This window comes from Rana temporaria, chromosome 2 (assembly GCF_905171775.1).
Source record: "Rana temporaria chromosome 2, aRanTem1.1, whole genome shotgun sequence".
In the NCBI taxonomy this organism is placed as follows: Eukaryota; Metazoa; Chordata; class Amphibia; order Anura; family Ranidae; genus Rana; species Rana temporaria.
In genome coordinates this window covers 66,534,707-66,557,654 of record NC_053490.1, presented here as the reverse complement: position 1 = coordinate 66,557,654, position 22,948 = coordinate 66,534,707, and the positions used below count along the sequence as shown (strand labels likewise).

The 22,948-nt window shown below is 44.5% G+C and overlaps 1 protein-coding gene across 4 annotated transcripts in view; it reads right to left on the bottom strand.

Annotated features, from left to right (window-relative positions):
* Window positions 1–22,948, bottom strand: part of CAB39L (calcium binding protein 39 like) — a 178,448-nt gene that overhangs the window by 82,882 nt on the left and 72,618 nt on the right. For 3 of the 4 annotated variants that reach the window (XM_040340314.1, XM_040340315.1, XM_040340317.1), the window contains exons 2-3: window positions 11,252–11,390; window positions 3,297–3,461 (exon numbers count right to left, since the gene is read on the bottom strand). In XM_040340314.1, the coding sequence (XP_040196248.1) occupies window positions 3,297–3,461; window positions 11,252–11,362 (276 nt within the window). In that variant the 5' untranslated portion in view covers window positions 11,363–11,390. Of the gene's footprint in view, window positions 1–3,296; window positions 3,462–11,251; window positions 11,391–22,948 lie in introns of those variants that run through there. The other variant, XM_040340316.1, reaches the window with a different exon arrangement.

The window sequence follows — 22,948 nt, the reverse complement described above, 5'->3', positions numbered from 1 at the left end:
CAGTCTTTCATTATACGGTACTGCAAAAAGTCAAAGCCTGCCAAGATGATTCGAACATACTATCAAATGCTAAATGCCCCTTTCACACCGGGGCAGTTTTCAGGCGTTTTACCGCTAGAAATAGCGCCTGAAAACTACCTCCCCTGCCACCCCAGTGGGAAAGCCCAAGTGCGTTCACATTGGAGCGGTGTGCTTGCAGAGCGTTGGAAAAAGTCTTGCAAGCAGCATCTTTTTGGAGCGGTTTAGGAGCATTTTATACACCCAGACCTCCTCTGCCCATTGGAATTAATGAGCAGCGCTTCCGAAGCAGCTGAAAAACGATTCAGGTGCTTTTAACCCTTTTTTAATCCCTTCTTGGGAATTAAAAGCTCCCCACTACCACCTGAATAGCCTCCCTAAAGCACTGCTATAACAGCGGTAAAGCGCTGCTATAACAGCAGTAAAGCATGGCTCTAACGAGCAAGCTTTACCGCTATTGTTCAAGTGGCTGCAGTGAGAAAGCAGCTAAACAGTCTCCTGTGAAAAAAATAAAACTCAGCAGCTACAAAAACTGTAGCTGCTGACTTCAGCGGTGACGATCCAGCGGTGTGCCGTTTCACCCACTGTCTTTTTTCCTCTGCGCTGACATCCCCATTATGGGCACCTGGCTGTGAAAACTTGAGGCTTCACAGCCAGGTGCCCACTGCACATCATAAATTGTGGATGCAGTCTTCTGGGACCGGTCACGTGTCCCAGAAGACTGTAGGGGAAAGGGAGGGGAACTTCCACTCGGATCGCCTTGGTGGTCCGAGTGGAAGTGGGAGCGGGTAACTGTAAAAATCAGGTACCCGCTCCTCAAAAGTGCCAATTCTTCAAGAGAAGCGGGGGACAAGTCCTTGAAGCGGAGCTCCCCCTTTTGTGTGGAGCTCCACTTTAATTCCCCTAATGTCACAGGGTAAACCCCAAGTGTGATACAGAAGTTTCATCAGCAATTTGAGACTACAAACTTTCCAGCTTCTAATGCCATCAAGGTCCTCTTTACACTTTCAGGAATGGTGTTGGTAATAATAATAACACCACCACCTCAGTGGGGCTGATTTACTAGAGTAACTAAGCATATTTACATTACACAATGTTTACTTAGGCTAGCCATACACTGCTAGATTTCTCACATTCAGCCTTGTAGGTTGAAAAGGAGGAATCAGTTGGCTTCCCCTCGCACGCTAGACAGCCTGGACGGAGAAATCTCCACTGCTTGCTATTGTATTCTGGCAGCCGCAGCACCCGTGGCTCCCTGAATACCCAAAGTTTTTAATTGGATGTCGTCAACTGTTCAGCTGACAATTTCCACCATTTTTCATTTACAATATTCACAACAGAAGTATGAAAGACATTCAATTTCTGAAATCTATAACACTTGTTCTGGGCGAACTGCTATCATTGGAACCATGTATGAATTTGAAATTAAACATTAAATAAAAAAAAAAAGGAGAGAGATAGTCACAATCACACCTACCTGGATTTTAAAGAAATGCAAATGAGCAGATGGGTAGGATTATGACAGCTGTTCATTTTCTATTCAGCAATAGTTACAGAGCAGTGTGTGGCTATTACATCACCCTGAAAGCAACGTTCAAGAAGAATAAAAATATCGGTGCAGTAAAGCACCACCTCATTTTCACTTCGATTATTGTCAAGTAATATGTTTTCTATAGTGCACCTTACAGGATTTCAGGGTGTAAAAATGCTCTACCTGCAAGCTGAACTCCAGGCAGAAATAAATGACGAAAATTAAAGTAGATCTATGACCTTCCATTAAAAAACAAATATGTGCAGCAGCTCTTAATTATGAGTGCATCTGAACTTACCAGCTTTCTCTTAGGCCAAGTTCACACAGGCCTTGAACTTTAAAGCAACCTTTAACATTAATATGCGTTTTGAATGCATTTCAAATACACGCAGAGGTCTTTAACTACATGTCAACTGTGCACTTTTACCCCCTTCCTGCCCAGGCCAATTTTAAGCTTTCAGCGCTGTCACACTTTGAATGATAAATGCGCACTGGTAGGCAGCACTGACAGGTGACACTTATGATGAGGCACTGATGGGCTCTAAATGGCAACACTGGTGGGGACTAATTGGCAGCACTGGTGGGACTGCACGGATAATCCATGTCGATGTCTTTTAACACAAGCCGGTTATTGGCTCTTTTTTTCTTTCCTTGCGCTGTCAACGTGAGTAAAAAAAAAACAATAACGAACACGTGTTTACATTCTGTGATCAGCTGTCATTGGACACAGCTGATCATGTGGTAAAGGGCCACAGTGATTGGCCCTTTACCCGAATATGTGATCTGCCGAGTCCAAAGGACTCAGCAATCACAGAGTGCGCCACCCACGAACCACAGGTGGCTTGCAGGCAGCTCGATCGCAGATGTGTGATGGCGGGCTTTTGTCGGATAATCCGACCGTTTGTACGCATCGGACAATTGTCGGAGTTTCCGAGAACAAATGTGGGATAGCATGCTTGAAAATATTCCGACAACATGTGTCTTGTCGGATTTTCCGATCTTGTGTTATTCCGTCGGAAAAAAATCCAAAGTACAAACACGAATGCTCCGAACCAATGCTTACCATAGCACAACATTAGCAAAAGTTGCCCAAAGGGTGGCGCTAAAGAGCTTAAAAACCACTTAGTTTTGTGTATGTTGGCAACAAACAATGTTTTGCCATCTGTATGCAGAACAAGTTCACGGTCAACGCCCTTCGCACAAAATTCCACGGATTTGTCAGATGGAAATCCGATCATGTGTGTGAGGCTTAAGCCCTCACTGTAGCCGTCTTTCAGCTATAGCGCGGGCAGGAAGTAATTAAGTCACATTCGGGAACGTTTCTAATATGCCCTTTGGGACCTGAAGCAAGGTTAACTCTGCCATGTATATACCTTCACCCGGCTCCCAATTTAAAAAAATTTGAGTTGCATTTATAGACGGTCATGTAGCGGAAAAGGAGGAGAGAGCAGAGTGTCAGAGCAAAGTCTTATCAGTCTGCTACTTTTCTTTGGCTGGGGAGCTTTAAACTATCTGCACTTAAAGTGATCTCCCGATTCAATTAGAAACAACCTTTTTTTGTATGGAGTCATGGACTTGTGAAGATGGAAAATAAGGACCTGTGTGTGGCCCCTCCTCAAACGGCAGAGACTGAAGCCCGAATCACAAATTCTGAGATCATAGGGTGTTGCCTTAGGTGTATCTGGATATGACATTTTGCAAGCTATCAATAAAGGTGTATTGTGTAACAAGGTGAATGTATACATACCTCAAAGTCTATGAGGTGCAGGTTGGCTATCAATGTCACCAACAAGCCACTGTTGTAGAGCTCCTGTGCTAGCTGAGCCACAGTCTCGGTCTGAGGCTCCTTCTCTCCTGTACCACATAAAATTTCCTTTGTGGCTTGGAGGGATTTGGACACCTCTTCAGATGCCTGAAACATGCACAAAAAAAAACATTTAATACACTAATATTTTAAAGATGACTGTTCAATAAAAAAAAACAGACATGACTTTTTATAAGTAATCAATAAAAGCAGCACTAGAAAGCCAACACAAATGTCAGAAGTAAATCAAATCATTAGTATGCAAGATGTCTTAGGAACCAGAGGACATGTATTTCCATTAGTAATCAGAAGCAGTACTGAAAAAAAGTTATAAAAAAAGTCATAATCGTTAAGGTCGCTTGCACATGGGAGTACAAAACGCTATGTTTTTTACTGACTAATAGCTGGATTCAGGTAGGACGGCTCACTTTTGAGGCGGCGTAGCGTATCGCATATACGCTACGCCGCCGTAAGTCAAAAATGCAAGTGCTGTTTTCACAAAGCACTTGCCTCCTAAGTTACGGCGGCATAGCGTAAATGGGCCGGCGTAAGCGCGCCTAATTCAAATGAGGATGAGGGGGCGTGTTTTATGTAAATTACTCGTGACCCGACGTGATTGACGTTTTTTACGAACGGTGCATGCGCTGTCCGTGGGCATATCCCAGTGTGCATTGCTCCAAAGTACGCCGCAAGGACGTATTGGTTTCGACGTGAACGTAAATTACGTCCAGCCCCATTCACGGACGATTTACGCAAACAACGTTAATTTTTCAAATTTCGACACGGGAACGACAGGCCATACTTAACATTGGCTAGGCCAGCTATTTGTTCGACTAACTTTACGCCGAAAACGCCTTACGTAAACGGCGTATCTTTACTGCGACAGGCAAGCGTACGTTCGTGAATCGGCGTAAATCAGCGTTCACGCCCCTAGCGGCCGGCGGAACTAGACAGCCAAGGTAAGACGGCGCAGGCCGTCGTATCTTAGCTAGGTTTAAGTGCATCTCAGTTTGAGAATACACTTAAACATACGACGGCTTAGATTCCGAGTTACGCCGGCGTATCTACTGATATGCCGGCGTGACTCTTTGTGAATCTAGCTATTAAAGTGAAATGCATTGTTGTCTATGGGACACAGCTGAGTAAAGATTATCAATATAGCATTTTATTGCTAGAGCAGTAAAACAAAGATAAAACATATTACATTTAGGTGCAGTAATTTACTTGCGTGTTAACTTGTCTAATGGCATGTTTACGCAAGCATACAGTGGGGGAAATAATTATTTGATCCCCTGAAGATTTTGTACGTTTGCCCACTTACAAAGAAATGAAGGGTCTATAAATTTTTATCATAGGTGTATTTTAAATGATAGAGAATATCAACCAAAAATCCAGAAAAAAAAACCCACATGATACAAAATGTTATAAATTGAGTTTCAGTTCAGTGAGTAAAATAAGATTTTGCCTCATGGGGTGAGGATGATCATGAGAAAAGTGAGGGATGAGCCTAAAACTACACGGGAGGATCTTGTGGATAATCTCAAGGCAGTTGGGACCACAGTCACCAAACAAACCATTGGTAACACAATACACAGCCACAGATAGATATCCTGCAGAGCCCACAAGGTTCCCATCATCAAGAAGGCACAAGTACAGGCCCATCTGAAGTTTGCCAATAAACATCGAAATGATTCAGAGAAGGATTGGAAGAAAGTGCTGTGGTCAGAAGAGCCCAAAATTGAGCTCTTGGGCATTAACTCGACTCGCCGTGTTTGGAGGAAGAAAAATGCCAACTATGACCCCAAGAACAAAATTCCTACAGTCAAACACGGAGGTTATGCTTTGGGGCTGTTTCTCTGCTAAAAGTATAGGCCGGCTTTGCTGTATTGAGGGGCCAATGGACTATGTATTGTACAATCTTGGATGAGACCCTTCTTTCCTCAACCAGAACACTGAAGATGAGTCGTGAATGGGTCTTCCAGTATGACAATGACCCAAAACATGCCAACAAGGCAACAAAGGAGTGGCTCAGGAGGAAGCACATTAAGGTCATAGAGTGGCCCAGCCAGTCTCCAGACCTTAATCCTATAGAAAATTTAAGGAGTGAGCTGAAACTTCGAGTTGCCAAGAGACAGGTTAAAAACCAGGATTTGGCTATCATTTGCTTCTGCTTGCAGATTTTTTTTCCCCTCTTTTTCTCTGACACTTTTTAAACAGCTTTTTTTTTCTTTTTCCTTTCTGATAATTAAGGGGAGGGTTTAATTGTTCACAGGTGTGTGTTTGTTCACAGGTCTTCACAGGTGAGTATAAAGTGGCTGTACAAGCTCCCAGAGGAGCTGGCTCCCAGTTGATGGTGGCTTCACATGTGGACTCTCTGATCAGAAGTGCATTCTTTGATCAAAAGTGCGAGTTAAAAACCAGGAGTTGGAAACAGGAGGTAAGACAGGAGTCTTCATTATTTTTTTCATTCACTGATCCAGAACAAGCTTGCAGCTAATAAAGTTGGAACTCTTGCTATATAGATTCAGCGGTGCAGCAGACGCTCTCATCTTAGTCTGCTCACCCCAGGGATAGTGAGAGCAGGACACTCTCAAACGAGTCGGCTCTCCCCAGGGATAGTGCAGCCAGGCAGGGTCCACCACACCCCCCTAGCCAATTGATCCAGGGTTGCACCGATCGCCGTTAAGGGGTCAGGAAGGAATTTTTTCCCCCGATCGCTGCAGATTGGCACAGCACGCCTGGGGTTTTTTCGCCTTCCTCTGGACCAATCTGGGAGAGAAGACTCAACGAGTGACGGCTCACTTGGACAGTCTTCCACCCATCACGTCCGGCGTCTCGCGGCTCTTCCCGCATCCGCGCCAGACCAGGCCTCATTCGCGGCCGCCGCAATTAGGAAAGACTGACGACAATGTGACTGGCGACAATGGCTAATCTGCGATACTCTGCGGACTCTATTCGGGGTCTGAGACAATTCGCAACAGCATTACCAGCCGTCACCAAAAAGGCCTTAAAAATAGAGCAACTTTTGAGATTCGATCGACAATCGACCATCAAAAATTTTAACTATTTAACCCAGCTCGAGCACATATCATGTGCTTTGATCAACACAAGATCGGCAGTAAAACACCGATTAGAAATCCACGATTTCTTACTACAAAACGATCTAGACTGCCTCTTTATTACAGAAAGCTGGCTCTCAGACGACTGCAACACCATTCTCGGAGAATTGGTGCCAGAAAACTATCGCATTATAACGGAAAACAGAATAGGGCAAAGAGGAGGAGGCCTGGCGGTGATCCACAAGAATCGCATTACAATCACTAAGCCAGCCCTTCAAAATCCTCTTCCATTCATGGAAACCCTTACTCTTCAACTTCAAACTTCCCCCCAGGAGACTGTTCACATTCTCCTCTGCTATAGGCCACCTGGGCCAAAATCGCAGTTTTTGCCATCATTAACGGAGTTTATATCCACTTATACCCTTAACAGCAAACACCTTTTGCTGCTCGGGGACTTTAATCTGTGGGCCAACTCCGCACAGGATCCCATTGCGGACGCCTGCATTGATCACCTGGAGGGATTAGGGCTACAGCAACTTATATGCGGGCCAACACATGCTTCAGGTCACACACTCGACCTAATTTTCAGACAAAATCTGAAAATAAGCATTTTAGAAAATGAACCATTGCCATGGACAGACCACCGTGCAATTAATTTCATAATCTCCAAAATCCCCCCAGTGATAAAAGCACCCAAGCCGGTGACAATACACTGGGCTAGATCTCAGAAGAAGCTTCATTCGGAACTCTTCAAATCTACCCTGGGAAACAGAATCAAAACAATCCATCCACATCAAACAGCCGCAGATACACTGGATGCCATAAACGCAGCCCTGCTACAGTCAGCCGATTTAGTAGCACCGAAACGCAAAGCCTGCATCCGAAAAAGAAAGTCCGGCTGGTTCAACAACCAGCTGTCGCTTCTGAAGCAAGAGCGCAGAAGGGCGGAAGCCGCCTGGAAAAGAAGTCCTGCAGAGGATAACCTCATCATCTACAAGGCAATAACAACACGATATCATAAAGAAATCTTCAAAGCCAAGAAACACCATTTTTCTATGGCGATTAACAGCGCCCTAAACCGCCCCCGCGAACTCTTCAAGATGGTCACCCAGACCATGAATCCAGGATGTCTTGAAGTCCCCAACTCAGACACCTAAGAGTTCTGCAATGAACTATCGGATTTCTTCATCAACAAAATTGAAAGAATCCGGGAAAGCATCATGCAAAACAATACCCCCCTCAACCCCACCGTCAATCAACCACAAAACACCCACAGAAACGCTCTACAATCAACAAAGTTCACTCTGGAACCGATCTCCATCGATACCACAAAAAATATCATTGGTGCTTTGCGGAACAGCACATCGCCCAATGATATCATCCCCACCAAACTGCTGAAGGAATGTGCCGACATCCTGGCACCACCCATCACACAGCTTATAAACCAGTCATTTAAGGAAGGCACAGTGCCATCCCTGTTGAAAGAGGGCACAATCCAGCCCATCTTGAAAAAACCTAACCTGGATCCCAAGGACCCAACTCACCGCCGTCCCATAACAGGCCTAAATGTTCTCTCCAAGATAATGGAGAAAGTAGTGGTACAACAGCTGCAACAGCATCTAGATACCCACAATCTACTGGATCCATTACAATCAGGCTTCCGTCCCGGACACGGGACAGAAACGGCCTTACTCAAAATATGGGACGATGCCCTCGAGGCCGCAGACGAAGGAGAATCTTGTCTCCTGGTTCTGCTGGACCTAAGCGCAGCCTTTGACACGGTAGACCACAAACTGTTACTGATGCGACTAGCCAAGGTAGCAGAAGTCGCAGAAGGTGATTTACCATGGTTTTCTTCCTTTCTTGAAAACCGATCACAAACAGTTAAATTGGGTTGTTTCACGTCGGAAAAGCGCACGGTGTCATGTGGAGTCCCCCAAGGATCCCCCCTGTCACCGGTGCTTTTCAACATCTATCTTCGCCCTCTCTTTGATATTATCAGTAGCCAAGAACTACTCTATCACTCTTATGCAGACGATACGCAACTGTATTTTCGCATCTGCAACAAAAAGGATCATCATCTCAGTTTAGAGAAATGTCTCTCTTTGATAGAAAACTGGATGACTAAGAGTTATCTTAAACTCAACAGTTCAAAAACAGAACTCCTTATGTTTCACGCCAGCCGAAAGAGTCAACTGGCAACAACCTGGACACCCCCGCCCATTCTGGGCCAAATCATCACCCCTAGCTCCAAAGTCAAAAGTCTCGGGGTCATCTTCGACACCTTCATGACAATGGACGCACAAATAGGGTCAGTAGTCAGCGGAGCGCACCATCTGTTGCGCCTACTACGCAGACTTATTCCATTTATCCCCAAAGAAGACGTAGCAGTCGTGGTGGGAACAATCGTGAATTCCAGACTGGACTATGCTAACGCCCTGTACCTCGGACTCCCAAAGTACCAAATCTCCCGTCTGCAAGTCGTTCAGAATACGGCCGCCAGACTGGTGACTGGGAAAAAAAAATGGGAATCAATCTCACCTTCGTTGAGAACCCTTCACTGGCTGCCAGTAAAAGACAGAATTGCATTTAAAGCACTCTGCCTGACACATAAGTGCATCCATGGGAAGGCTCCGCAATATCTTTGCGACAAGATAGAACCTCACAATTCGAATCGCGTTCTGCGATCCACCGACCAAAATCTGGTCAGGGTACCAAAAACCAAATACAAGTCCAAAGGAGAAAGAAGGTTTGCTTTTCAGGGTCCTAGACTATGGAACGCTTTACCAACCAGCATTCGGTTGGAGGAAAACCATCTGACTTTCAGAAGACGGATCAAAACTCTGCTCTTTTGATGTCATGAGACACGAACAACTAGCGCCCAGAAGCGATTCAGTTCGCATGCGCCGCGCTTTATAAGTTTTTCATTCATTCATTCATTCACAGGCAAAAACATTTAACGATTTAGAAAAGATCTATAAAGAAGAGTGGACCAAAATCCCTCCTGAGATGTGTGCAAAACTGGTCACCAACTGCAAGAAACGTCTGACCTCTGTGCTTGCTAACAAGGGTTTCACCACCAAGTACTAAATCATGTTCTGTTTGGGAATAAAATCCTTTTTTACTCTCTGAAATGCAACTCAATTTATAACATTTGTAACACGTGTTCTTTCTGCATATTTGGTTGATATGCTATCTCTATTTAAGATACACCTATGATAAAAATTATAGCCCCCTCATTTCTTTGCCAGTGGGCAAACTTACAGCATCTGCAGGGGATCAAACAATTATCTTCCCCGCTGTAAATGAGTATATTACAACACTGGCACATTATATATATATATATATATACACACACATACATACATACACACACACGCTTACACACCTTTACTTGCTTATACTCAACATTACTCAGGTCTTTACATTAAGTTTTTCTACTCTGTCAGCAGGTTCCTGAGTAAAGATCAGTAAATTATTACACCCGTGGGCAACTAGCCTTAGACTGGCTCATATAACCAAATATATTATTTCTGCCTCAAGACTACAATACTCCACTCACGCATCCTCATAATTCCATCATAATACAAACATAAGGTAAATAAGAGCTTTTTATGCCAGGCTCCTGATTGTTTCTCTAGTTGGGGCCCCTGAGAAATGACAGCAAGAAAGGGATTGGAACTGTTCCCTACTCTAATACTAAAAATACATTTGGCTACAGAAATAAAGAGATAGTTAAAGTAATTACATTTCATTGGTTGCTACAGACCCGATGTCCCATCTATACATTGGGCAGAGGAAGCCTATATTCTGTGAAATATTTAATGGTTCCCTGCTTTTTAAACAAATGAGTTTGTCACATAGTTAACTTCTTGGAGCCTGGGCCAGTGTAAAATGACGGCCACAAGGTGGCTCTTCAGGTCCGGGAGGCCGTCTATTGACGGCCTCGGCTCCTCCGGCCACTGGGGGGAGCGCGAGCGCCAGTGTGTGCACGTGCCTGCCGCGTCACTAAGATGCCGATGCGCGTGCCTGGCGGCCGCGGTGTCCGCCGGGTACCCGCGATCGCCCGTTACACAGCCAAGGACGTGGATCTGTGTGTGTAAACACACAGATCCACGTCCTGTCAGGGAGAGGAGCCCGATGGTGTGTCCCTTGTATATAGGGACACAGATCGGTCACCTCCCCCAGTCAGTCCCCTCCCCCCACACAGGAATCACTTCTAGGGAACACATTTAACCCCTTACTAGCCCCCTAGTGTTAATCCCTTCCCTGCCAGTCACATTTATACAGTAATCAGTGCATATTTATAGATATTTATAAATGTCAATGGTCCCAAAAATGTGTCAAAAGTGTCCGCCATAATATCGCAGATAACCGCCATTACTAGTAAATAAAAAAAAATCTTAATTCTATCCCCTATTTTGTAGGCGCTATAACTTTTGCGCAAACCAATCACTATACGCTTATTGCGATTTTTTTTTACCAAAAAATATGTAGAAGAATACGTATCGGTCTAAACTGAGATTTTTTTTTATTTTATTTTTTAAATTGGGATATTTATTATACCAAAAAGTAAAAAAATATTGTGTTTTTTTCCAAAATTGACGTTCTTTTTTTGTTTATAGCGCAACAAAAAAAAAAAACGCAGAGGTGATCAAATACCACCAAAAGAAAGCTCTATTTGTGGGGAAAAAAGGACCCAATTTTGTTTGGGAGCCACGTCGCACAATTTTCATTCAAAGTGTGGCAGTGCCGAAAGCTGAAATTTCGCCTGGGCAGGAAGGGGGTATATGTGTCCAGTAAGCAAGTGGTTAAAAAGAGAAAATACATATGCTTTACCTTTTCTGTCTTCTTGTCCTGCTTCTCTAATAAAACCATATTATCCTTCAATGTTTTCACAATTTCTGCAGGATTCTTGTGTGATTTACTGAATAAAGGCATTTTTTTCATCTTGCTGGAATGTTAATGTAATGATATCCTAAAAAAGACAAAAGAAGCAAAATCATCAACATAAACATAAAGCTACACAAGGCTAAAAACACATTCAAATTGTGTCAATTTAAAGTCCCAAAGCAATGACTGGATGACCACCTGGCTACATATAGATAACGATCCAAATGTTTGAAAATTTCAGTGTTAAAAAGAGCCAATCTTTGCCCTTTACAGACAACAAAAGTAAAAAACGTATTATAGTGGTAGCACAGTAGTTTTTTGAAGTTGGTGATGCATACTAGCACATTATGCCATTGCCTTGCAGGGGATTATTTTTATTTTATTTAAATGATGCGGTTTACTAGCGCTTTAACACCCGCCTGCCTCAATTTTGCTGGTCACGTTAAAGCTGCAGTGCAGTAGGCCCGGGCAACTCAAGGAAGGACAGAGGTCTCTTCATCTGTGCAACATCTACTGATCGATGAACAATTTAGCCTCGTACACACAATCGGACTTCCAGCGGACTTTTCCGTGGATTTTGGTCCAAAGGGCGTTGGCCGCAAACTTGTTCTGCATACACATGGTACAACATTTTCAGCCAACATTCACCAAACCATGTGTTTTTTCAGCTCTTTACCACCACCCCTTGCTTTGGGCAACTTCTGCTATTGCTGTCTGATCTTTAGCATTGGTTCCGAGCATGCGTGTTTGTACTTTGGATTTTAGTTGGACGGACTTGCGTACACACGATCGGATAAACCGACATAACAGATTTATTGCCCAACAATTGGTGAGCATGCCAACTTTTGTTGTTGTTAATTCAGCCAACAATTGTCTGATGGAAAATACACAAGGTCGGATTATCCGACACAATGCATCCATCAGACAATTATGGCCATAAAGTTGGATCGCGAGTATGAGGTTTTAGGGTGTCAAGTCCAATAATACTAACCAAACACTAGTACCAATCTAATTTTTCATCCATGATCAATGAGGAAGTGTCTTGATTTTGAAATTAAGTTAAGTAGCAGCAGCCAAAAAAAAAGGCCAAATAATGCCAACATTTTTGCTGCATTGAGGAGCTTAAATTCCATCTCAAGAGGAAACACCACAATCTGTCTGTTCCAGTGCACAAGCTTTCTTCATTAAAGCTGACCTTCCTTATTTGTCTTTTAGGACGGCTAGCAACCCTAGTAAATATTTATATCTGACCCACATGGAGATTTTGGTTCCATTGTTGCCAATAAATACAACAAAACAAACTACAACCACAAGATCCACTTAGGGGAAAGTAAGAAATTGCATTGTATGGCATCAAAGGATCAGACAAAACACTTGGTGGTGCTTTGTGTGTCACATAGCTGACTTTAATTCTGTACCAAGTCTGAAATTAAAGTGGAACCTCTCTCAATCAGCATTTACTATTTGTAATACTTTTTCTGCTAGCATTAGTAAATAGATAGGAAAGTACATCATATTTACTTGTTTTTAACCCTTTTATATACATTTCTTCAGTTACTTCCTGGTTTCCATGCCTAGGCAAATTATGTCATACGTCCCAGTCACCCCTGAGTCTTCAGGAGGGATTTTCTCTTTTTAGCACACCCTCCTGGCCTGCATGCCTGACCCAAGGGCAGATGGATTTCAGGAAGTATATGCTACATGAATCATCTGTCCTCAAGATGGCCAAAGCCAGAAATGCCGGGGGGTTTAAGGTGATTTCATAGAAAAATAAAGGTTGGAGACACAAAGCTTGGCTTAGAAATCCCCTTGGCTTAATCTCCAAAACATACCTCGTCAGGAGGTACGTTTAGGAGCATTCCAATTGGTCGGAGCCAAATCGATCAGAACCCACGTAACCCGTCCCTGCAGGCGAAGAGGAGGAGAGAAAGCCACTGGAATTTCAAATCCCCTGACTGGTAAAGTAGATATCCGATGTGTCAGAACAAACGATTGTTGGACTTCAGGTCAGTGGGACCAGGGGGATGGGGGCAGGGTCCAGTGTAAGTAAACTTTACAGATTTACAAACTCCCCTATAAATGGATTTCTTAATGCTTTATTTTCTTGAGAAATCACTTTGAAAACACTCCCCTAGCATTTCTGGTCATGGCCATCTTGAGTAAGGGCACATGATTAATGTAGCATTTACTTCTTGGAATCCATCTGCCCTTAGCTCAAACATGCATGAAACTGTACTTGGCTCAGATTTATTCTATTTCTATTTTGAAATATAATTTTAGAATGGGCAAGGCCACTACTCTTTTGGGTTAATAAACTGCATGCTTATTCCTAAAAATGTAGAGCCTCTTTTAACCCTTCAAGGACCTTTGAAAACACCCAAGAGTTTTTACCTTATCTCAGTGTGGGCTTTTTTTCCCCCCCGATTACAGTGTAGCCCCACAGGAAGTACGGTATATATTTGATACTCCCCCCTGGGTGAACCAATGGATCCTCTCTATTATTTCTTGTGTCTTATCTTATGTGTACTGTATACATTTGTATTTATGTGAACCATTAAAACAATAATTTTACCTGTAATAAAGTTTAGGATCAGTAATCCCCACCCCCAGCCATACGCAACTCTTCCCCAATCGAAATCCCTAAAGCAGAGATGGGCAATATTATGTCCTCCATTACCATAAATGATGTGCCCACAAAGGCTAGATAGAAAGCCTCTCGTATACACATGCCATGTTTCCCCCAGCAAGGGTTCACTTTTATGAAAATACAATAGGCCATTTAAGAAGGCAAGTTTGTCTTTATAGATAAAGCAGCCAAGCAGAGCTGTTCCAAACCATTTATGAGCTGAATTAGTCGTTTCTTGAAAAGCTGAAAATGGAGTCTTGGAAAAGCTCTGAAGCTACCTGAAGATAGAGGGGTAGATTCACAGAGAAGATATGACGGCGTATCTCCAGATACGCCGTTGTATCTGAGTGTGCGGGGTCGTATCTATGCGCCTGATTCATAGAATCAGTTACGCATAGACTTCCCTAAGATCCGACCGGCGTAAGTGTCTTACACCGTCGTATCTTAGGCTGCATATTTACGCTGGCCGCTAGGTGGCGCTTTCGTAAATTTACGTGAGGAATATGCAAATGAGCTAGATACGCCGATTCAGAAACGTACATCCGGCCAGCGCATTTTTTTACTTTGTTTACGTTAGGCTTTTTTCGGCGTATAGTTACCCCTGCTATATGAGGCGTATCCTATGTTAAGTATGGCCGCGTCAAGTTTTGAAAATGTTACGTTGTTTGCGTAAATCGTTCGCGAATAGGGCTGGACGTAATTTACGTTCACGGTGAAAGCAATGGCGATTTGCGGCGGAATTTCAAGCATGCGCCGTTCTTAAAAATAAACGTAAAATACGCGGGGTCACAGTTAATGTACATAAAACACGCCCACATCATCCACATTTGAATTAGGTGGGCTTACGCCGACACAGATACGTTACGCCGCCGTAACTAAGGGCGCAAGTTGTTTCTGAATACAGAACTTGCGCCCTAACGTTACGCCGGGCGGATAGATACACCATTGTATCTGAATCCAGCCCAGAGTTGAGGGTTTGTTTAGGTTCCAGGAACTGGAGTCCAACTGCTGCAGACAGCAAACAGGGAGCCTTTTCTCAGGTTTTAGATTAGAACAAGGCAAGGTAAATGAGTAAAGGGTAAGGATCAGTTGAAGGCAAACCACAGGCAATACCGGTGACTAATCCTTCCCTTTTTCTTTTTTTTTTCCACGGCTTCCACGGCTCAATTCTTCTTTCAAAGCTGAGTTTCTGATGGGAAAGCTGGAGTCAATAATGAGATACTTTTCACACTGTCAATCTCAGTGCCAACAGCTCTGCCAGTTTATTGGTGTCTGATTCCTCCCCTCTAATTACAGAGCAATACAATCAGTAGACTTATACTGTGTTGCTTTACTGTGGATAACAAAAACACAATTAGCTAACAGCAGTGCTACTGAAATCACAGACAAGGTATATCAAACTAATTATATGTTCTTTGATTTCTATGAACAAAAAAAATACAACATTGCTAGAAAATTATACCTCAACATTAAGTTCTGTTTAACTTTCGCAAATGGTTTCACAGCGTTCGTTTGAAAATTGTCCATGGAGACTTAGTTAAAGACTTGGTTAAAGAGGAAGTAAACCCTTGTTAAAAAAAGGAAAAAAGAAAAACCCTGCAAGAAAAAGGTATAATGAGTAAGTATGCATAGCCCCTGCGGCGGTCGTCGTCTCCCCCACTGGCCGCTGACATGTCCCGAAGTTACTTCCGGGTATCGTGGCTCCGGCGCTGTGATTGGCTAGAGCCGCGATGGCGGCACGGAGACTGCAGCAACAGCACACAGGTGCCATTGCTTCAGTTAGCCCCAGTGCGCATGTGTCGATGACATCGGCACATGCAGGGGACAGGGGATATCTCCGAAACGTGTAGGTATAGGAGATATTTTGGTTAGCTACAGGAAAACCTTACTATAGGCTTACCTGTAGCATAAGGTTGTAAAAAAGGGTTTACAACCACTTTAAGTCCCCATTCACACCTAGGCGTTTTGTCGCCTGTAGTGTGACGCCGCTGCCGCCAGAGGGCTGGAAACACATTGCCCTCTATGGAGATGGTTCACATCTCCACGCCTGTCGCCTGAAAAAAGGTCCCGGACCTTTTTTTCAGGCGGCTTTCGGCGTTCGGGGACCAGCTCCATAGAGGGGCACATCCTAGGGGCACATCTAGGCGGACAATCGTGGCGTTTTGTCACCGCAAATCGCGGTACAAAACGCCACTACTTGCCACCGCAATTCGCGGGACAAAACGCCGCGATTTCGTCCGCCTAGATGTGAATGGAGCCTAAAGTGACACTAAACTTTGGTGTAAAAAAAAAAAAAAAAAAAAAAAAATTCTATTCAAACATGTATTCTTAGGATTAATGTACACAGGACATTTTACAACCTCCCCTGAGCGATTTAACTTGACAGATCGCAAACTACGTTTAAAAACGTCCATTTTGCCGTGTTTACATGCTGCGTTTGCATTTTTTCTTTCAAATAGTCAAAAATGTATCTTCATTAAAAACGCCTGTAAAGGAAACGTGGCTAAACGCGAGCTACCGCATTTACAAGCTACAGGCAGTTTCAAATGCCTTTGAACATCTGTACTGAACACATTTTTTTGCTTTCCAAAAAATGCTTTTAGGCTTCTTTCACACTATGGATTGTATGTCCGTTTTATAATATCCGTATTACACCTATTAACGGACGTTTATTAACGGATTTAATAACGGATACATACGGATAAATATTTTACCATTCTTCCTTTATTGAAAACGGATAATGTTTATCCGTATATATCCGTATACATCCGTTATATCATTCCTTTCTAACGTCCGTTAATAAAAAAACATTTCACCCTTTCTTGAAGTCCAGCTCCAGAAGTCGTATGGATATTCAGGGGAACCCCGCCGTCAATTTAAAACAAAAATGACGTGCGGTTCCCCCTAAATATCCATAACCAGACCCTTCAGGTCTGGTATGGATATTCAGGGGAACCCCGCCGTCAATTTAAAACAAAAATGACGTGCGGTTCCCCCTAAATATCCATAACCAGACCCATTATCCGAGCACGTTGACCTGGCCGACCGCAGAAAAGAGGGGGGGACAGAGTGCGGCCCCCCCTCTCTCCTGAACCGCACCAGGCCACATGCCCTCAACATGGGGAGGATGTCCCCATGTTGATGGGGACAAGGGTCTCATCCCCACAACCCTTGCCCGGTGGTTGTGGGGGTATGCGGGCGGGAGGTTTATCAGAATCTGGAAGACCCCTTTAACAAAGGGGACCCCCAGATCCTGACCCCCCCCCCCTGTGTGAAATGGTAATGGGGTACACTGTACCTCTACCATTTCACGAAGGAAGTAAAAAGTATTGTAAAAAAAACACACTGACACAAAAGAATAAAGTCCTTTATAAAAAAAAAAAAAAAAACTCCAGCGCTGAAAAATCCACTCGTTCCCGGCTTCCTGCGTTGTCCTGATCCAGCGACGGGTGCGGGTGATCTCCCGCGATGAGAAGATCCAGCGTCGGGTGATCTCCGCTCCGGCGATGTGAAGATCCATCCATCCGGCGCAGCAGCATCCCGGACCTCCTCTCACCGCTGGGCACAGCCCAGCGAATGAGCGGCTGAAGCTGTGACATTTCTTATATAGAGGAGGCAGAGCCAACCGTCACGTGACCCTGCCCCCTATGACGTACCTCTGCTACATCACTGGGGAAGACCAAGAAGAGGAAAGACCTTTCCTCTTCTTGGTCTTCCCCAGTGACGTAGCAGAGGTACGTCAGAGGGGGCAGGGTCACGTGACGGGTGGCTCTGCCTCCTCTATATAAGAAATGTCACAGCTTCAGCCGCTCATTCGCTGGGCTGTGCCCAGCGGTGAGAGGAGGTCCGGGATGCTGCTGCGCCGGATGGATGGATCTTCACATCGCTGGAGCGGAGATCACCCGACGCTGGATCTTCTCATCACAGGAGATCACCCGCACCCGTCGCTGGATCAGGACAACGCAGGAAGCCGGGAACGAGTGGATTTTTCAGCGCTGGAGTTTTTTGTTTTTTTTTAATAAAGGACTTTATTCTTTTGTGTCAGTGTGTTTTTTTTTACAATACTTTTTACTTCCTTCGTGAAATGGTAGAGGTACAGTGTACCCCATTACCATTTCACACAGGGGGGGGGGGTCAGGATCTGGGGGTCCCCTTTGTTAAAGGGGTCTTCCAGATTCTGATAAACCTCCCGCCCGCATACCCCCACAACCACCGGGCAAGGGTTGTGGGGATGAGACCCTTGTCCCCATCAACATGGGGACATCCTCCCCATGTTGAGGGCATGTGGCCTGGTGCGGTTCAGGAGAGAGGGGGGGCCGCACTCTGTCCCCCCCTCTTTTCTGCGGCCGGCCAGGTCAACGTGCTCGGATAATGGGTCTGGTTATGGATATTTAGGGGGAACCGCACGTCATTTTTGTTTTAAATTGACGGCGGGGTTCCCCTGAATATCCATACCAGACCTGAAGGGTCTGGTTATGGATATTTACCGGGAACCGCACGTCACTTTTGTTTTAAATTGACGGCGGGGTTCCCCTGAATATCCATACCAGACCTGAAGGGTCTGGTTATGGATATTTACCGGGAACCGCACGTCATTTTTGTTTTAAATTGACGGCGGGGTTCCCCTGAATATCCATGCTCAGTAAAATTAACGTCCGTTAACATAACGGACATTTACGGAGATATTTACTAACGTCCATGTGCCATAGACTTCAATGTTAAAATATAACGGACGTTAATATATCCGTTACTTGCAACGGACAAAAAATTGACAAAAAATAGTGCAAGACCCGTCACATATTCCGTTATAACTAACGTCCGTATGTTATAACGGACTATTACGGATCTTTACGGAACATAAAAAAATCCCATAGACTTTAATGATATTTTATAAAGGACGTATAACTTCCGTTTTTTAACATTATCTGACGGATTTTAAAACGGATTATTAAAACGTATTTATTTTGTAGTGTGAAAAGGGCCTTAGATGCAACTGCCTAGAAACGACCCAGTGTACATGATGTACTGATAAGATAACAGAGGAGAGTTCAGGGGCAGCTGAAAAAAAACACCCAACTGCTCCTGCATTCATACCTGAGCGTTTTGTCGCCTGAAGCGTGACGCTCAAATACGCTAGAGGGGAAAAAATACATTATTCCCTATGGAGATGGTTCACATCTGCACGCCAATACGCCTGACGCAGAACGCCTGAAGCTCAAACAAGTTCCGGACCCTTTTTTGTCGCGCGTATTGGGCGGTTTGGTCGTTTTTGAGCGTTTCCATTTCCCATAGAAAGTAATGGAAACGCTTGATTCAAGCGACTTGCGCGACAACGAGCGTTTGCTACGGGCGTTTCGTCGCTTTAATCAATAGAACATTTCACCCAGGCAGAAGATTAAAAAAAATCTACCAACATAGCAACAAGTGATGAAAAGATGATCATTTTTCTTATTGGCTAAAATAAAAAACGTCGAAGTACAAAAACGTCGGACGACGCTGTATGCAAACGTGCAAATAAGCATGAATACTCGCGACAAAACACCGGCAAAAACGACCGACGCTCAGGTGTGAATGCAGCCTAAACGTCTGTTTATCAGCGGCAGCATACATGAGGCCTTAGCTTTAAAAAGTACTTTCTATAAGCTCCCAGCCATCTCCAAATTCCTTCCCCCATTTTTTTTTTTTTGCTGCTGTGATTTACCTTCCTGTCCCACTGTGTGTAGGAACGTAGCCATCCTCTCTTGCTCACTCCCAAAACATACTAGGGACTATGGGATTTGTAGTGTGCATAGAGCAGAGCACATGACTGCAACTAGTACGTAATGCCAATTCCAAAGAGGTTTGAGGGCCGACTGTGGTAACTTCACACGGGACCTAATGCAACTTGGATTCTGTGCCTCTCCACTTTTCCTCCAGACTCTGGGACCTCGATTTCCAAATTAAATGCAAAATTTACTTTCACCCGAAAAGAGGACTTTGAACCACTGAGCAACAGTCCAGTTCTTTTTCTCCTTGTGCAGGCAAGACGCTTCTGAGGTTGTCTCTGCTTTAGTGGCTTGACACAAGGAATCGGACAGTTGTAGCCCGTGTCCTGGATACGTCTGTGTGTGGTGGCTCTTGAAGCACTGACACCAGCCGTAGCCCACGCCTTGTGAATCTCCCCTCTTGAATCGCCTTTGCTTCACAATCCTCTCGAGGCTGTGGTTATCCCTGTTGCTTGTGCACCTTTTTATACCACACTTTTTCCTTCCACATAACGTTCCATTAATATACTTGGATACAGCACTCTGTGAACAGCCAGCTTTTTTAGCAACAACCTTTTGTGACGTACCCTCCTTGTGTCTTCTGGACAACTGTCAAGTCAGCAATCTTCCCCATGATTGTCTAACCTACTGAACCAGCCTGAGCGACCATTTAAAGGTCCAGGGAACATTTACAGATGTTTTGAGTTAATTAGGGGGGGGGACCTCTGGGGAAATCTAGGATGGAAAAGGACCTGGGGGTCCTAGTAGATGATTGGCTCAGCAATGCCAAGCTGCTGCTTACAAAGCAAACAGAATATTGGCATGCATTAAAAAGGGGATTAATTCAAGAAATAAACCAATAACTCTCCGGGCTCTACAAGACTCTGGTCCGGCCGCACCTGGAGTATGCTGTCCAGTTCTGGGCACTAGTCCTCAGGAAGGATGTACTGGAAATGGAGCGAGTACAAAGAAGGGCAACAAAGCTAATAAAGGGTCTGGAGGATATTAGTTATGAGGAAAGGTTGCGAGGACTGAACTTATTCTCTCTGGAGAAGAGATGCTTGAGAGGGAATATGATTTCAATTCACAAAAATACCATACTGGTGACCCCACAATAGGGATGAAACTTTTTTGTTCGAACCACTGCGCCGACGCGCAGTACACTCGGGCAGGCTCGGCTCGGAGCCTAGCCCGCCTGACTATACACGAGTGTACTCCGCTCGGTATATGTCTGCGCAGTGGTTCGAACAGAGCGCGGGAAGCGGGGATGGCTGCAGAAGGACGCCGGACCGGACGAGGCCGCCGATGGACGACGGGCAGAACGCGATGGACGACGGGCAAGACACCGACGAGGGGCATCCAAACTGTAAGTATTTTTTTTTTTTTTTCAGGAATCTTCCTTCAAATTCGGAGGTGCGCGCTATACGTGGAAGCTCTGCTGATTTTATTATCCAATAATGTGAAAGCTAAAATGCAGTTTTTTATATTCCTTGCATGTCCCCCTCGGATCTACAGCGACTGCACTTCCAAGTGCACTTTCAGTGCAGTTTGCACTTGTAGTGCAAAGTGGCCTTTTCGTAAATAACCCCCACATGAGTCTACAATATTAAACCTTTTCACAATATTCAGATTTTCTGAGATACTGAATTTTGGGTTTTCACTAACTGTAAGCCATAAGCATCAACATTAAAAGAAAGAAATGCTTGAAATATATCACTCTGTGTATAATGAATCTATATAAAAAATGAGTTTTACTTTTTTAATTACTGTACTGAAATAAAATAACTTTCTATTCCTTACTTGAGGCATTAGTAAACATATTATATTCCATAGATTATACAAAATTTAACTTTACAGCAGATTAGTAGCTTTTTTTCATCTGAAGCAACTGATGGGAGTGGGTGGGTTTGTCTTTATTACCGGTATCACCACCTGAGCAATCATATTATCGCAGAAAGAAAAGGAACACCACTAGAATCTCCTTATGCATGCATTGTCTTAGAAAGTGTCTCAACAAAAATGTGTTACTAAACCCACAACAACAGTAAAATCAGTCTGTATGCAGTAAAACATGCTCATTATACTCACTGTGGAACCTAAGGGGTTGATCTTTTGCATTGTGTATAAAGTAGAGCTGCACGATTAATCGCGGAGAGAATCGCGATTTCGATTCTCCCCGCCCACGATCTCCCCGTGGGATGACAGGCGATTCTTTTGAGATGTCCTGCCCGGCGTGAGCACACGGCTTACAGTGTACAGAACGCGCCAGCCAATCCGAGCGCGGCATCCTCAAGCCCGGGCTACAGGCCCCCCCCGCTGCCAATCAGCGCGTCCTGGGGAATGCCTCGGTGGGAGGCGGGGTCAGCCCGCTCTTTGACGCACACGTGGGCGGCTCTGTAGTCCGGGGGCGTCAGGTCGTGAAAGGCCGAGATCATGCGGCGGAGGACCCCGGGAGGGGGAGCGGGGATGGATGACTCACGGGGGGGGGGGGACTCTTCCAGCCGGCGATACGAGCAGCACGGGCGGCCATGTGCGGAGTGGGCTGTCAGCTGATAATCATGCATACCGATCACCGTTCATACTGATCTGCATTCATATACTGATATCGCCTATCCCTCCAATGCCAAACAGCCCACCGACATGACCAGGAGGCAGCAGAAGGTAACCAGCCCGTGTGTGTGTGCAGCAGGTGTCACCCATCACTACAGTCTCCAAAACACAGTGAGTTTCCTTGCGTTAAGCAGTGTATACAATGTATCATGAACACCAGTGACCACAGTGAGAGTCAACTACCCCAGCCAGGCCCAGACCTTGCAGTCATTCTATTAAAGGGGGGCCTGTGATCCGAGGAGTGGACTTAAAATACCGGCAACCACTGTCCCTTATAATATAATGAATATTACCACAGTCAAAAAAAAATTGAGAATCGTGATCTTCATTTTAAGCAAAAGAATCGTGATTCTCATTTTGGCCAGAATCGTGCAGCCCTAGTATAAAGGCTATTTGATCTGGACTCTCTGATCCGCCTCTTCTTTCACCGTCTCAAAAAAAATAACCCATTTACATAGCCAGTAGACAGGCTGCACATGCTCAGTTTGGTGTGTATTACTAGAGAGTTTTTTTTCTTGGGAGGATGCATGTGATCAGCACAGGGCCAATCGGCCCTGTCCAGACAGATGTTCAGGGAGAATGAAAAACTTCTCCTACAGGGTTTACTAGGAACTGATACAAGTCACAAGGCTGCTATATACTGTTGATTAGAAAAGGTATTCA